We start from the raw sequence: 13,147 nt of genomic DNA on the forward strand, positions 1-13,147 counted from the left end.
ACACACTCCATGATGAATAATATTACCCTTGGAATAGTATTCAATTTAATTTGGATAGCTTGTTTGCCAGCACATTCATTTATGTGGGTTCAGGGTTGTGGTAGGGTGTTATTCAGCCAGCTCTTTTGACAACTAAGATTCTCTTACAAATACCACATTCAGAGCACAGACAATATTTGGCTGCTTAACCAACCTCTCTTCCTACTAGCTCCCTTTTTCCTACTCTCAGCAGAAAGATAGCCACGGGGCCATTATTTTTTTGACAGTTTACTCTATTAATGTTCATGAATAGCAAATAAATCTGCGGAATTCAGGAAGTGTTTCACAACCCAAAACAAAGAGCCTTAAATGGATCACAATTTTGTTGTGGGAAATGCTATTCAGCTAGTGCGAGCTGTCAGTATTTTTGACAGTCTGGATTTTGAAATATGTTAGGTAACAGAATCCTTGATGGACAGAAGAGCCGAAGTGTAAGCATCTGACTTAAACAAAGGCATTTTGGAATTAAATTTTTATTCAGTAAGCAGGCTGACCATTACTTGTATTTTCCTGATTGTTTCTTTTTGAAAGCTTTGCAAATGCTAAGCTTGTGCATGAAATTGTAACAGTGCTTTGATGTTTCCTGGCCCAGACACAAGCCTTCCATCTTTTTTAGTTTAAAATTTTATCCACCAGGAAAGTGGCTAATTGGATTAATCTAGTGTCTTGTCAAGTTTAGGAAAGCTAGTTGCAAATCTGACGTAGGAAAGACAAAAACAAAAATAAGGAAAAGATAATGAAAAAATGCATTTCAACATTGCTCTCTCAAAGAACAAATATGCAATCTGCAGCAAATTTAAATGACAGAGTCAACACTTCCAAGTAATCAGTAGAATCTGTCCTCCAGCTAAGCTATTCCACGGAGCATAAGCAACGTAATAAATTATGCATATCATATTGTATATTACAAGGTTTTACATGTATGGACAGAAAAGCAGATGCATTCAAGAAAACTTACTGAACTTAAGGCTTACTTGCACACACCTGCACTCCAGAAACAGTGCCACCGGAGTCCTCAACCACAAGAGCCACAGAAGAACAAAATCTGTTGTAACGTGATAGAATGCAGCTAAAGCCTTAATTTATGTTGCTAGTACTGCCACAAAATACACTGAAGAATCCCACACAATTTTTAATCTCATTTTAATGGCTCAAGAGATAACTGTGTTATAAATCCACATGAATGACAAAATGATTACACTAATTTTCCAGTTGGGCATTCAAAGGTTTTAAAGAATTGTATTAATTCAACAGAATATTTTATTATGGTTCGTCTCTAGAAAAATATCATCTTCCATTTAGTTCTACTATCTTTGGAGTCTTTTTATAGAATACCATTATCTTCCTGTTATTCCAATTGTTACGTTCCATAGTTTCTTTTTATATAGGTAGGTCCTTGACTGCTTTGCTTTTGTAGTCGACATGGGTACTAAGTGGTTGCTTGAGAAATGTTTGGTTAGAGATTTTTAAAGCAGAGAATCTACTTCCCCAAAGTTTGGGAATATTCAGATCAAAGAGATTTTCTACAGCCTGAAATTCAGAGTGAAGTTAGATTTAGGGATTTTGTTCAGATCTGTCTTTGTTTATTACTTTGAAAAGTTTACATGGATAGATATACTGAACAAGACATACATAAAATATGTACATACATAAATTAATAAATAATTACATACATAAATAAATACATACATAAATTATAGATTGTTTATCAGGGATTTTATTATCTGTCCTTTTTTGAAATGCTGTAAATGAGATAAATATTTCTGCATTTTCACAAGGCATTAATATAGATTTCCATTTTAACTGTGGGGCACTGCAATTTCAAATAAAGTAGCCTGTCTACAAAAATGATGGTACCTTTTAAGATTTGCTTTTCTCCTTTCAGACTTGTCATAACCAAGCACTAAAACTAACTGCAGTCCAACTCCATGGCATTTTACAGCTCACACACTTGCAACATTGGCTTACAGTACCTTGCCAGCAAAACATGAGGTGTCACTTCCAACAGCCAGCAATCACAAATTTACCGAACACATGATCTTTTGAGATGTTCTACAACTTAACACCATTTCAGAGAAAACTGTCTGTCTTGTTTTCCCAAGTATATGGGCAGACATTTAGCACCTGGAGAACTGCATGTGCCCAAGACAGGCAAAGGCAGCCTGGATGGGTGGGTGCATCCCCCCTCCCAGAAGAGCCCACGACACATGTGGCACCTCACACCCACCTGTGCTAACTGACACCTCGCCACAAGAAAGCACACTGTGGTGGGAATGCCCTTTGCTGTCACACGGGCTTGGCTCTGCTGTACAGGGAGCTCACCTCCTGAGGCCAGTAAGAACCCGTGTCACACATTTCCTCACTTTACTGGGTGCTTGTCACGCAGAGGCTGAGCTGCAGCCTGTGAAGGGGGATAGTAAGCTGCCTGTTCAGCACAGCCACAGTAAGTCAACAGGTTAGTTATCACTTTTCCACTGCATGTCTTCAGGGGTATCACATTCACAACAGTTGGAACACAAATCTGTTGAAAAGAGGAGAATAGCCACACTCATCTAAACTATTCAGCAGGAGAGAGTGTGCATGGAGCCCTGGTACAAGACTGCTGCTTCAGCTTCTTTGGTCAGCCTAACTGAATTGTCTTGCTGTCTCTGTGCAGGGCTGTAAGAATTCATACCTGGGTAGGACCAAGGTGCTGCTTAGACTCCTGAGTAAAAACGAAGGCAGATGACAACAGGATACAAATCAGCCTGCCATCCAAGCAGATACTTTGATACTAAGTGGCTGTTTAGCAACACCATGAGGTATATGAAATCGCTGAATAAGTAGGAATTTGGTCCTATTTTTACATCTGCATTTAGTTTTGCATCACTGAGAGAGTCTGCCTTTTTAAGAAAGTGTATGTTTTTGCAAAGGAAGTCAGATCTTTTAAAATAATTCCACGATAAAGCAAAGTGCATTTCCAATCTTTGACAAGAAGCAGAGGGAAAAAAAACTTTAAAGGAGGTGGGAATCTTTGGTAACTATGGATGTAATCAAGTTTCATGATTTGAACAGGACTTGAAAATGTATGTCATATTTTTGTTAAAGCAAAAAACAATGTTCTAAGCACAAAACACTACCAAAACTCCATAATTACTTGTGTAAAATTCTTAACTGAAAGTTAAAGATATGTCTTTTACATTTCATTTGTATTGTCTTTGCATTTAAATATTTTGCCGTAACGATAATGGGTCACATATATAGCTTTATATTCAGTAAAGTTAAATTTGGAATATATTTGGCCTTGTATTCTTTCAGCTAAGACTGTAAATACCAGGATCCTATCTGCTCTGTATGAATATACATGGTCTCATAGGAGTTCTGCCAGTTCATCACAGCAGAAAATCAAGGCCAAAGGGTCTTTTCCATAAGAGCAGGGATCCATAAGAGCAGGGATTTGTTTCCAAGACATTTTCCTCAAAACATTTTGAATTATCTGGTGAGTACTCTCAATACTAAAACTATTTTCTGTCAGTGGCACTGTCTGTACATAAGTGTACATAATAATACCTTTATTCATTAATAGAAATATATTTAGAACCATAATAATGCCTGAGTGAGATTTGTCTGCATCTCTTTTTATTGCTTAAATTTATATTGTATCCTTTCACAACCATTATCTCAGCAAATAATGACTCTTGCTTTTACACCCACAAGGAGTAACTCTGAGCATTAGTAATATCCAAGCTTGCACCACAGCCAGCCAAGGAAACAATCCTTCAGATTCCTGCCCCAGTGGAAGGACTACTATGTTTCCCATAAAACTCAAGGAGTTTCTCCCCATAACTCAGGATCCATAAAGACTGTGGAAAGAAGCAGTCAATACCCTTCTGCTAACACCCAAGTAAACAACAAATTTAATACAGAAAAGCTCAGTGGCTGATATAGATGCATATCTCTATTGCACTTGAGACATCAATGAAGTCATGAATACAAAGGAATTAGAGAGATGCATCACACAGCCTTCACTTCCAACAAGTTCAACCAACATCAGAGATTTTGCATTTCAAAATCCTTGCCAGTACAGTAGGGAGAAAATCCTATTCCCTCCTGCAACAGCCCCTAAGTCAGTTCCAAATAATACCTGAAGTTCCCTGTTCCATGCATGAGTTTGCCTTTAGCTCTATTGGGAAACAGGAAAAATGTTTAGAAAAGACCATAAATAGAGACTGTCTGTTACCAGCCCCTGCTGAAAATCTTGAATATTAAAGAGAATACAAGCTACAAGAGGAGAAGATATGTATTATTCAGACTCCAAACAACCTTGCAAACACTGAAACAATCCCAGGTAACTAATTCCATGCACATGTACAAAATTTAACATGCACATAAAGCATGTTCTTAAAAATGACAACCTGGTAATGGAGAAGTGAAAAATACGCTTCCTCTGTGGGCAAGCCAATAAAATGTCATGTTCAGAAAATGTAGCCTACATTGCCTAATCTCCACTGTGATATTCATCTCTGTTAACAAAGAGCAAAATCTACTCATGAGTAGTGTAAATGTAAGTGAATTATCCCCATTTCTCTGAGTAAGATGGATGTCACTTAAGAGTTACAATTTTGTTGGGTATGCTGCAGCAAAGTGTTTCTTTATATCAAATGGAACTATATAATGACTGTACTGAATGACACTTACAGAGCAAAATAGGTACTCTGAACATTTGGTAAGAGAATCATTTGCCTATGAGAGAAGGAACTGAATGGCTAGATGTATCCCTAATGGCCAGGGAAAAACTGATAATGAAATGAATAGAAAATAGAGATTCCAGAGCTGATTTGCCTGAAGATCATCATGAATCCCTGGATCAGTTTTCTCGTTGACTCTACTGGCAACAGGATTCCAACAGGACTGATTCATAGTTTATGTCTCATACCTTTCTAATAAAACACAGAAAAAACCTGCTGAATTCATCATTCCACAAACCCACAAAAGTCCACCTTAATTTATGGTTGATTCTTTGCAGGATATCAAACCCTGTAGGCAGAGGTCTCTTAGACTGAAGCTTCCTTTATCTTTGCTATACATACATATGTTAATATGTCTCCCTTACTTTCTGTTGAGGCTTTTAAAGGCTGATGTTACTATCTTTGTACAGCAGTTTGCAATTTCTTCCTCTCAGATTCACTCATGGAGCTCTTCCAGAACTTACTTCTTATCCCTCCCATTTAGATACATTATCTGTGTATTCCAGAAGACGACAAATTAATAAATAGATCTACTCAGGAATTTTTATCTGAACAATTCACTGGCAAATTCCAGTTGTATCTGAAGCACTTAAATCAAAATATCTTGGGTTCAACAAAACACTTCATTGAATTCAAATGAATCTATATTAAAAAAAAAAAAAAGTCCCAAATGACAGCAGAGTCTGCTATCCAGTAAACTACATCAAAAACTGCATTAACTACAGCAAGGCATCCTTTTGATTGCACATGTTCAAAACAAACTTCTGGATGGAAGTTTATTTTTAACGTCTGGACATGCTACCAGCAAGGTCCTATACAGACCAGTTTTTCTATACAACATTTTTGCAGTTTTAAATCACTCTCCTTAAACATCTTGTCTAAGACCACTTTCTTTTCTGGATTGTTTTGGTTTGGGGTTGGTTTTGTTTTTTTTTTTTTGGTGAATCTCACTCTTAAATTATATCCCCCTAATTGAAGTAAATACCGTTCCTCAAAACTAATGCTCTTCAGGTTTCAGTGGTACATTATTATGGTCTACAAAACTACTGATCCAGAAAACTTCCTTTAGAGCATCAAAACACCTTTCTTTGCTTTTATTAATTGCTGACAATGGAACAGGCAATGAGCCACAGTGATTTCATCCAGAGCCTTTAAAAAACATGTGGTTTGGTCTCTAGTCTATCTGCTCAGGCTCTCTTCCCATATTCATCATGTTAATCCTCCACTTCAGAAATAATGGAGGTAGGTCAAGGACAAAATGTTGATCAAAAAACTACAGCTAATGCAGTTATACCAGAAAAAAAAAATACAATTCAGTGTTGTGATGTTACAACAAGCCTCATTAGCAAAGCTTCTACACTAAACTGGAAAAAAAAAAATTCTAAACACCTCATAGCAAGAGTACATACTACCTTGTGTGAGAGATGCACACTATTCTCTCCCAGCCACACTAGCTGACCTTTAAGGAACCCCAGAGTCTACTGTATTTCAGCAATGCTGAGTGTAAACCATAAGCTGGTATTTGGAATCATCTCCTGTAAAAAAAAAAAAAAGTAAAATCTGACAGCCCTTCAATGCTAGTTCCTTTAAATTATAAGATCACTGTTTTTTCCTCTGAGGAAGGCCTTTTGTAGCAGTTCATGTTTTAATTGTTAGGAGTTGCACCACATCAATTTCGATGAACTCAAAAAGTTCATTGGAAACAAGAATAGATATTTCTCTGCAGAACTGAGGTAATCCAAAGGACAGAAAAAACCCCAGCATTCCCAGATTTATTCACTCATTATAGCTCTGTCTATGTAAGTGTTATAATTATAGGGAAAGAGAAAGATTGGTCAGCTGCAAAAAGCTCTTATTTACACTACTGAAAGATCTAGGTAAAAGGCAGCTTTAGGACTCGCGTTGCACAAGTCAGGAAATGAGTCAGTACCCAATGTAAGCCAGAGTAGCCACAGTGCTACTCTGACTTTCAACAGCTTGTTTTGGTCCTATGGAGCAATTACTCCAGCATACCTGGCCTGAGCCAATACAGGATTCACCCCGCTCAAGGATTTTTCTACAAAAGTGAATTTATGGCTGTCATTTGACATATTCTTCGAACTGCCTTGTACCACCTGGAAAACAACAAAGTAGCTGAGCACTGGGGCCTTAAAATATTAAAGGTCACTGATCTATATAAAAAGCCCATTGGGTTTAGGGACAAACACAGACCTCCTTAGCCGACCTGAATGTCTAAGCAAATACCTGTACAGACATATATAAAGGATCGAAATACCTCCTCTGTGGATGAAGGGCTACTATACAAGCAACTCTGCGCAAGCACCATCTTCCTATTCTGTTTTCATTAGGACTAGGAGGAGGTACAAGAAAAGGCAAACTCAGGCTCCAAGGCACCTTGGTAGAACAAACAAAAAAATCTCAGTGATGCCACTACTCACCTCATAGATAAAAACACTAAATAGGGGTACCATGAAGGGCTAGATTTATGCCCTAAAAATGTTATTTCAACAACACAGCACAGAATGTCTTTGACTCATTCTTCAGCTCATGCTGACTTGACATCTGTCCCCATTTTCTTCCCTTCGGATAATTCTGTAATGGACTTCAGCTCAGCTTCAGAGAACTTAGGGGTCAGTGCCACATTGTCATAATCAAATTCTTCATCAAGTGAAAATGGTTGAACATTGTCCCATAGTAGCTGCAGTGAGGAAAAACAGATACAAAAATAATATTGCTGCAAGAGATAAGGAAGCTCAAAACATAAACTTCTAATTAATATTTAATTAAGTTATTTTTTTACTCTAGCACTCTCAGCTGATTAAGCTCTTTTTAAGTAAAAGTATACATTCGATTATTCAATTTGACCTAATTTAAGCCATTAAATTTGCCCCATTTGTACTGTACTGTATCTGAATGAATATCATTAGCTAATTTTGCTCAAGGCAAGGAATCTAAAAACTTACCTTGCATAAATGTCACATTCCTGCCACTTGTAGCAGCAGGGCTGTGGAGATATGGACACATTATGTACAACTATGTTAGATTTCAAAGACAGATTCCATATCCTTAAAATTTGGGCTAGTATCACATAAAGCTTCAGTGTACATGCATCTGATACTAATGTAACATGCTTCCCAGAACACAGTTTCAGCAAAGGAAATGCCTGAAATTACCAAAATGACACAATCATTTTTCAGACTCTAATAATTTATTTTCACCACCTCAGAGATATGAAATTGGCTGGTTTGGATTTCTTGCATGATGAACATAAGAGTCTTACTGCATTTGCCAAGATTTGATTTGTTGACATAGTATATAGCATTTCTGTATTGCTTCTCATTGCAATATCTTAGAATAAATGCCTGCCTATGAAATAAAATAATGAAAACAAAGTTATATGGAAGGCTGCACATTGATAAGGAACTGCAGGGGGCCATGACACAAAAGGTTATGGTGAGCAGTTACATCGAATATTTCCAGTGCTACACAGGAGACATATCCTTACAACCCACTGTACAGGAATGCTACCTATTCTTTGAGACATTAATATAAAGTGTCTAGAAATTTTGACAATGATAAATAGCACAACTCCTCAAGGGTTCTGTATTTCAAAGATTTAAGTACTTCAGAACCAAATCAGCAAAATATTTAAGCACCTGCTTATTTTTTCCAGACTCCTCATGAATCCTCAATTAAGACAATGACTACTGTCGCATTTTATGTTAAGAATACACTTATTTGTTTTGCTGAAAGGGAAGAACAACACTCAGCATCTCACGGTCACTACACAGCTTAGAAGGCACAGGATCCCACACGATTTCTGGCAGCATTTTGTAAGAAGCTGTATTGACACAGTTAATGCCATTTAATAAGTCAGAGAAGTAGTAGCTGGATTCCTCTACTGTGTCCAGGCACTTGACAGGCATGGCAGTGAGTATCTTGCAAGTATCTACGTCCTTTATTAATAAACTGTAATACTGGCTGATTGATGAGGAAATATTTTTTTCTGGTTTTGTATAATTTTATTTTATTATTCACCTGTATTGTTTAATGTTCTAGGGAACAGCTTACATTGGCTTCAATAGATGGTGGAATATATAAATCATCCTAGATGCAGACCTGTAGACCATAAGCACTTATAAACAAGAAAAAAACAAACTTTGTAGACAGAGTTGGTCTAGAAAATGGTATTCATGCTGCATGTAAAGATTATTTTGCTTATGTCCATAGACTATCCCAGCTAAGCCATCATTAACTTTTATAAGAGCACATTCAATAAATGTTTACATAAAATAAAGCCTGCACACAAACTCTCCTTCCCATTAAGGCTAGTGTCAATTCCTTGACCTCCTCGCCATATTCATGTCCAGTTTCAGCTTCTCCACAGGCAAAAACTCCTAAAATTCCATGCCAGTAAGGGCACCAGCAACTGCGTAACAAGTGATACTAGCATTCAGGGTACAATACCTGTCTTTCCTTTGCAGAAATACGGAACACTCTTCTAAAATGTGGTGCAAGGTGCAATTATTTTTCGGTTTGTTTGGTTGTAACAGTATTTGTTACCACATCTACAGGTAGCTAAGCTAAGAAGAGTTTAAATTACAATAAGCCTTCATAGGGATTCTAGAAAAACAAATCTATTCTTCCTTTGCCAACATAGTTGTGGAAAGTATACACACATTCGACTAGGCCTTTGTGTCAAACTTCATGTCATTCCAGGAACATTTTATGCATGTGCAGGGAAATACTGGAAAAACTTCTGTTTAAAAATCGCAATCCCAAAATGCTAAGTGGAATTAGATGCCAAAGAAGAACATATCCAACTTCACTGTTTTTTTTCTGTTACACACTCATTGCACATTTGAAAAGTGTATTCACATTGTAAATTTATCAGTGTGCCCCATCTCTCAAGTGAGTATTCATAGCACTAAGGATCTTTTTTTTCTTCTTCTCCCAATAAGCCATTCACACCAACCCTCCACACAGAGAAGCAATCTGAAACTTTTATACTGCAAACTGCAATTTTTATCTATTTCCAAAGGAAGAGATTTTGCAACAGAACCTGATCAAGTTATTATCTTGTTATAGTTGCATAAGGAGGTGAGAGAAATATGTGAATTTCAGGTGTCTAATTTAACATCTAATTGAAATCTTTTTGAGCGCTCTCTGGGAATAGAATTTTGCTCTATTAGAACACTGACAGTTTGCTTAAGATTGCTCCTGTGACTTACTCTCTGAAGGAAAAAAATCATTTTCATTTACAGTTTGTGCATGTCCAAATTAATGGGGGAAAGAATGTAATGTTCATATTAATAACTGAAGTGTTTTGCTAGAGGCCGTTTTACAAAGCGATGTTGTAAATAAAATACCTTAAAGTTCAGTCTATTAATAATTGGCAACTCAGTTCTTTTTATTAATCTGTGTGGAGCTACAGTTAATTGAACAGCTTGTCTCTGTCCTTCTAAAACCTTTATTTCTGTGTAATTATGGCACTGATTCTCTTGTTCAAATTATGTAAAGGATGCACACACACTCACCCATTATTTTGTTGTATACTTAAGCGAAAAATTACTAGTTCAATAACAATAAATAAACTAAAAAAAAAACAGTGGGGAAAGGTATGTATGCTATTAACTCACGTAAGTTTAATATATACTGGGGTACTTGGGAGAAAAAAAAAAGTTTGTATTGAATTTGGAGCACTGGATTGGGAGTTAGTAAATCTTGACCAGTCTTCCACTTCTGCTTCCTAATTCTGCACAAGTAACTCCATCTCTGTGTCTTTACTGGCCTCTGAGAAAAAGTAACTCTTGCATTTCCTTTCATTTAGTCAGTCCTGTCTTTAAGTTCTTCCTTGTTCTTGTTGTATTTACGCATGGCACTTAGCAGAAACAAAACTCAGTTGAGATCTATCAGTAAAACCTTAAACCAAAGGAACTCAATGGAAGCTGTATTTTAGGTTATAACTGCCACCATTCCACAGATAAAGATAAAATGATAGGCATGGAAAATACTTTTCTGAATGCTCAAACTAAAGACAAACAATAGAGAATAGAAGGGTAGAATTCACCTTCCCTAATACCAGTCATATAAAAATTAGGCTTCTAGATTAAGGTAATCAATTAGCCAAAAAAGACCCAGCCTGAGAGTCAGATGGAGATATATTACATCTTAGGGCAAATGGCTACAGCAAGTGGGATGAATTACTTTCTGAAGGTGCTTAACTCCACCTTCTGATGACAGGACTAAATTAGACCAAGTTTAAAGCTAAGTTAGGTAGAGATGAACCCCACCTTGAATGCATGCTTATATTGAGTGGATGGAAAACATGCATTCAGCTGTGCTCACATGTATGCAGGGAGGGAAATAAGAACAACCAAAGACCCCAGGAAGCAGACATTAAGATATACTGTTAATTAAAATAGAACAAAACAAAAAGTATTTTGTGAAAGACAGTATTAGGCAGAAAAAAAGGAGAGAATAAATACCTGGGTAGGAAAGGTGAATGTTCTGTGATAATGTACTTGAACCATGGAGTGAATGCTGTTTCAATTCACAGTGGCCTGTGGGAGGTCATGTATGCTGCTTTGTCGATAATGAATCCAGGAATATATTTATGTCTAAAACCCAGGAAGAAAGACGAAGCGACATTGGTGGACAACACAAATAATTGGCTGTTTTATTCACTGAGCCTCTTCCCAACAGCTTTTGACAGAGAAACTTTTTTGAGGAGACAACTTTTCTTTAACAATTAGCCAAGTTGTACACTGGCTCTTAGCAGACCTTCTTCTTTTAAACTTTCCTTAGCAATATGTTCAGAGATACACACCTTCTGCTGAAGTTCTTCACAAACATGTCCATAGCATAGACATTTGACATCCTACATTGCACTATGAAGCTTGTTTATATTTCATAGGATGTTTTGACAGAGAGAGTTTCCAGACTCATTTCAAAGCAGGGATGTCTCCAGGAGGGCAGACTTTGACCTGTTTAAGAGGCTGGTTGGCAGAGTCCCTTGGGAGGTAGTCCTAAAGGGCGAAGCAGTCCAGGAAGGCTGATTGGTCTTCAAGAAGGAAATCTTAGAGGTGCAGGAGCAGGCTGCCCCATGTGCCAAAAGATGAGCCAGCAGGGAAGATGAGTGGCCTGCCTGAACAGAGAGCTTTGGCTGGAACGCAGGGATAAAAGAAGAGTTTACAACCTTTGGAAGAAGGGGCAGGCAGCTTAAGAGGACTACAAGGATGCCATTAGAAGGGCCAAAGCCCAGCTAGAACTTACTCTAGCTATTGCCATAAAAGACAATAAAAGATGTTTCTACAAATACATGAGCAAGAAAAGCAGGGTTAAGGAAAATCGCCATCCTTTAGCGGATGTGAGATGTGGATGTGACAAAGGATGAGGGAAAGGCTGAGGTATTTAATGCCTTCTTTGACTCAGTCTTTAATAGTAACATCAATTGTTCTCAGGGTAGCCAGCCACCTGAGCTGGAAGACAGGGACAAGGAGCAGCATGAAGACTCAATAATCCAAAGGGAAATGGTGACTGACATGCTACACATAAACAAGTCTATGAGGCCAAGGGTTCTGGGGGAGCTGGTGGAAGTGCTTCACCAAGCCACTTTCAATTATTTATCAGCAGTCCTGGTTAAGCGTGGAGGTCCCAGTTGACTGGAGATTAGTAAATGTGATGCCCATCTACAACAAGGGCCGGAAAGAGGACCCAAGGATCTACAGGCCTGTCAGTCTGACCTCAGTGCTGGGGAAGATTATGTAACAGATCATCCTGAGTGCCATCACAAACAGTTCAACCAGGCAATCAAACCCAGTCAGCATGGGTTTATGAAAGGCAGGTCCTGCTTGACTAACCTGATCTCCATCTTTCACAAGGGGACCCGGTTAGTGAATGAAGGCTGTGGCTGTTGTCCACCTAGACTTTAGTAAAGCCATTGACACCACTTCCCACAGCATTCCCCTACGATGCTTATGGCTTAGACAGGTGTACTCTTTGCTGAGTACAAAACTAGCTGGATGGCTCAGCCCAAAGAGTTGTGGTGAATGGAGTTAAATCCAGTTGGTTTCTGGTCATGAATGTGTTCCCCAGGGATCAGTATTGATGCCAGTTCCATTTAATCTGTTTATCAGTTATGTGTATGAAGGGATTAAGTGCACCCTCATTAAGTTTGCAGACGACATCAAGATGGGTGGAGTGTTATGCTGCTGGAGGGTAGGATCTGACCGGCTGGAACACTGGGCTGAGGCCAATTGCATGAGGTTCAACAAGGATAAGGACAAGGGTCAGGTCCTGCACTTGGTTCACAAGAAGCCCATGCAACACTACAGGCTTGGAGAAGGGTGGCTGGAAAGCTGCCTGGTTGAAAAGGACCT

The 13,147-nt window shown here is 38.1% G+C and overlaps 1 protein-coding gene across 6 annotated transcripts in view; it reads right to left on the reverse strand.

Annotated features, from left to right (window-relative positions):
• Nucleotides 1–13,147, reverse strand: part of IFTAP (intraflagellar transport associated protein) — a 65,998-nt gene that overhangs the window by 11,971 nt on the left and 40,880 nt on the right. For 4 of the 6 annotated variants that reach the window (XM_082058696.1, XM_082058693.1, XM_082058695.1 and 1 more), the window contains one exon: nucleotides 7,205–7,464. The exons of the other annotated variants lie outside the window; for them this stretch is intronic. In XM_082058696.1, coding sequence (XP_081914822.1) covers nucleotides 7,312–7,464 — 153 coding nt within the window. In that variant the 3' untranslated portion in view covers nucleotides 7,205–7,311. The remainder of the gene's footprint in view (nucleotides 1–7,204; nucleotides 7,465–13,147) is intronic. 6 annotated transcript variants of the gene reach the window in all.

Source organism: Streptopelia decaocto (genome assembly GCF_964273445.1).
Source record: "Streptopelia decaocto genome assembly, chromosome: 7".
Taxonomy (NCBI): Eukaryota; Metazoa; Chordata; class Aves; order Columbiformes; family Columbidae; genus Streptopelia; species Streptopelia decaocto.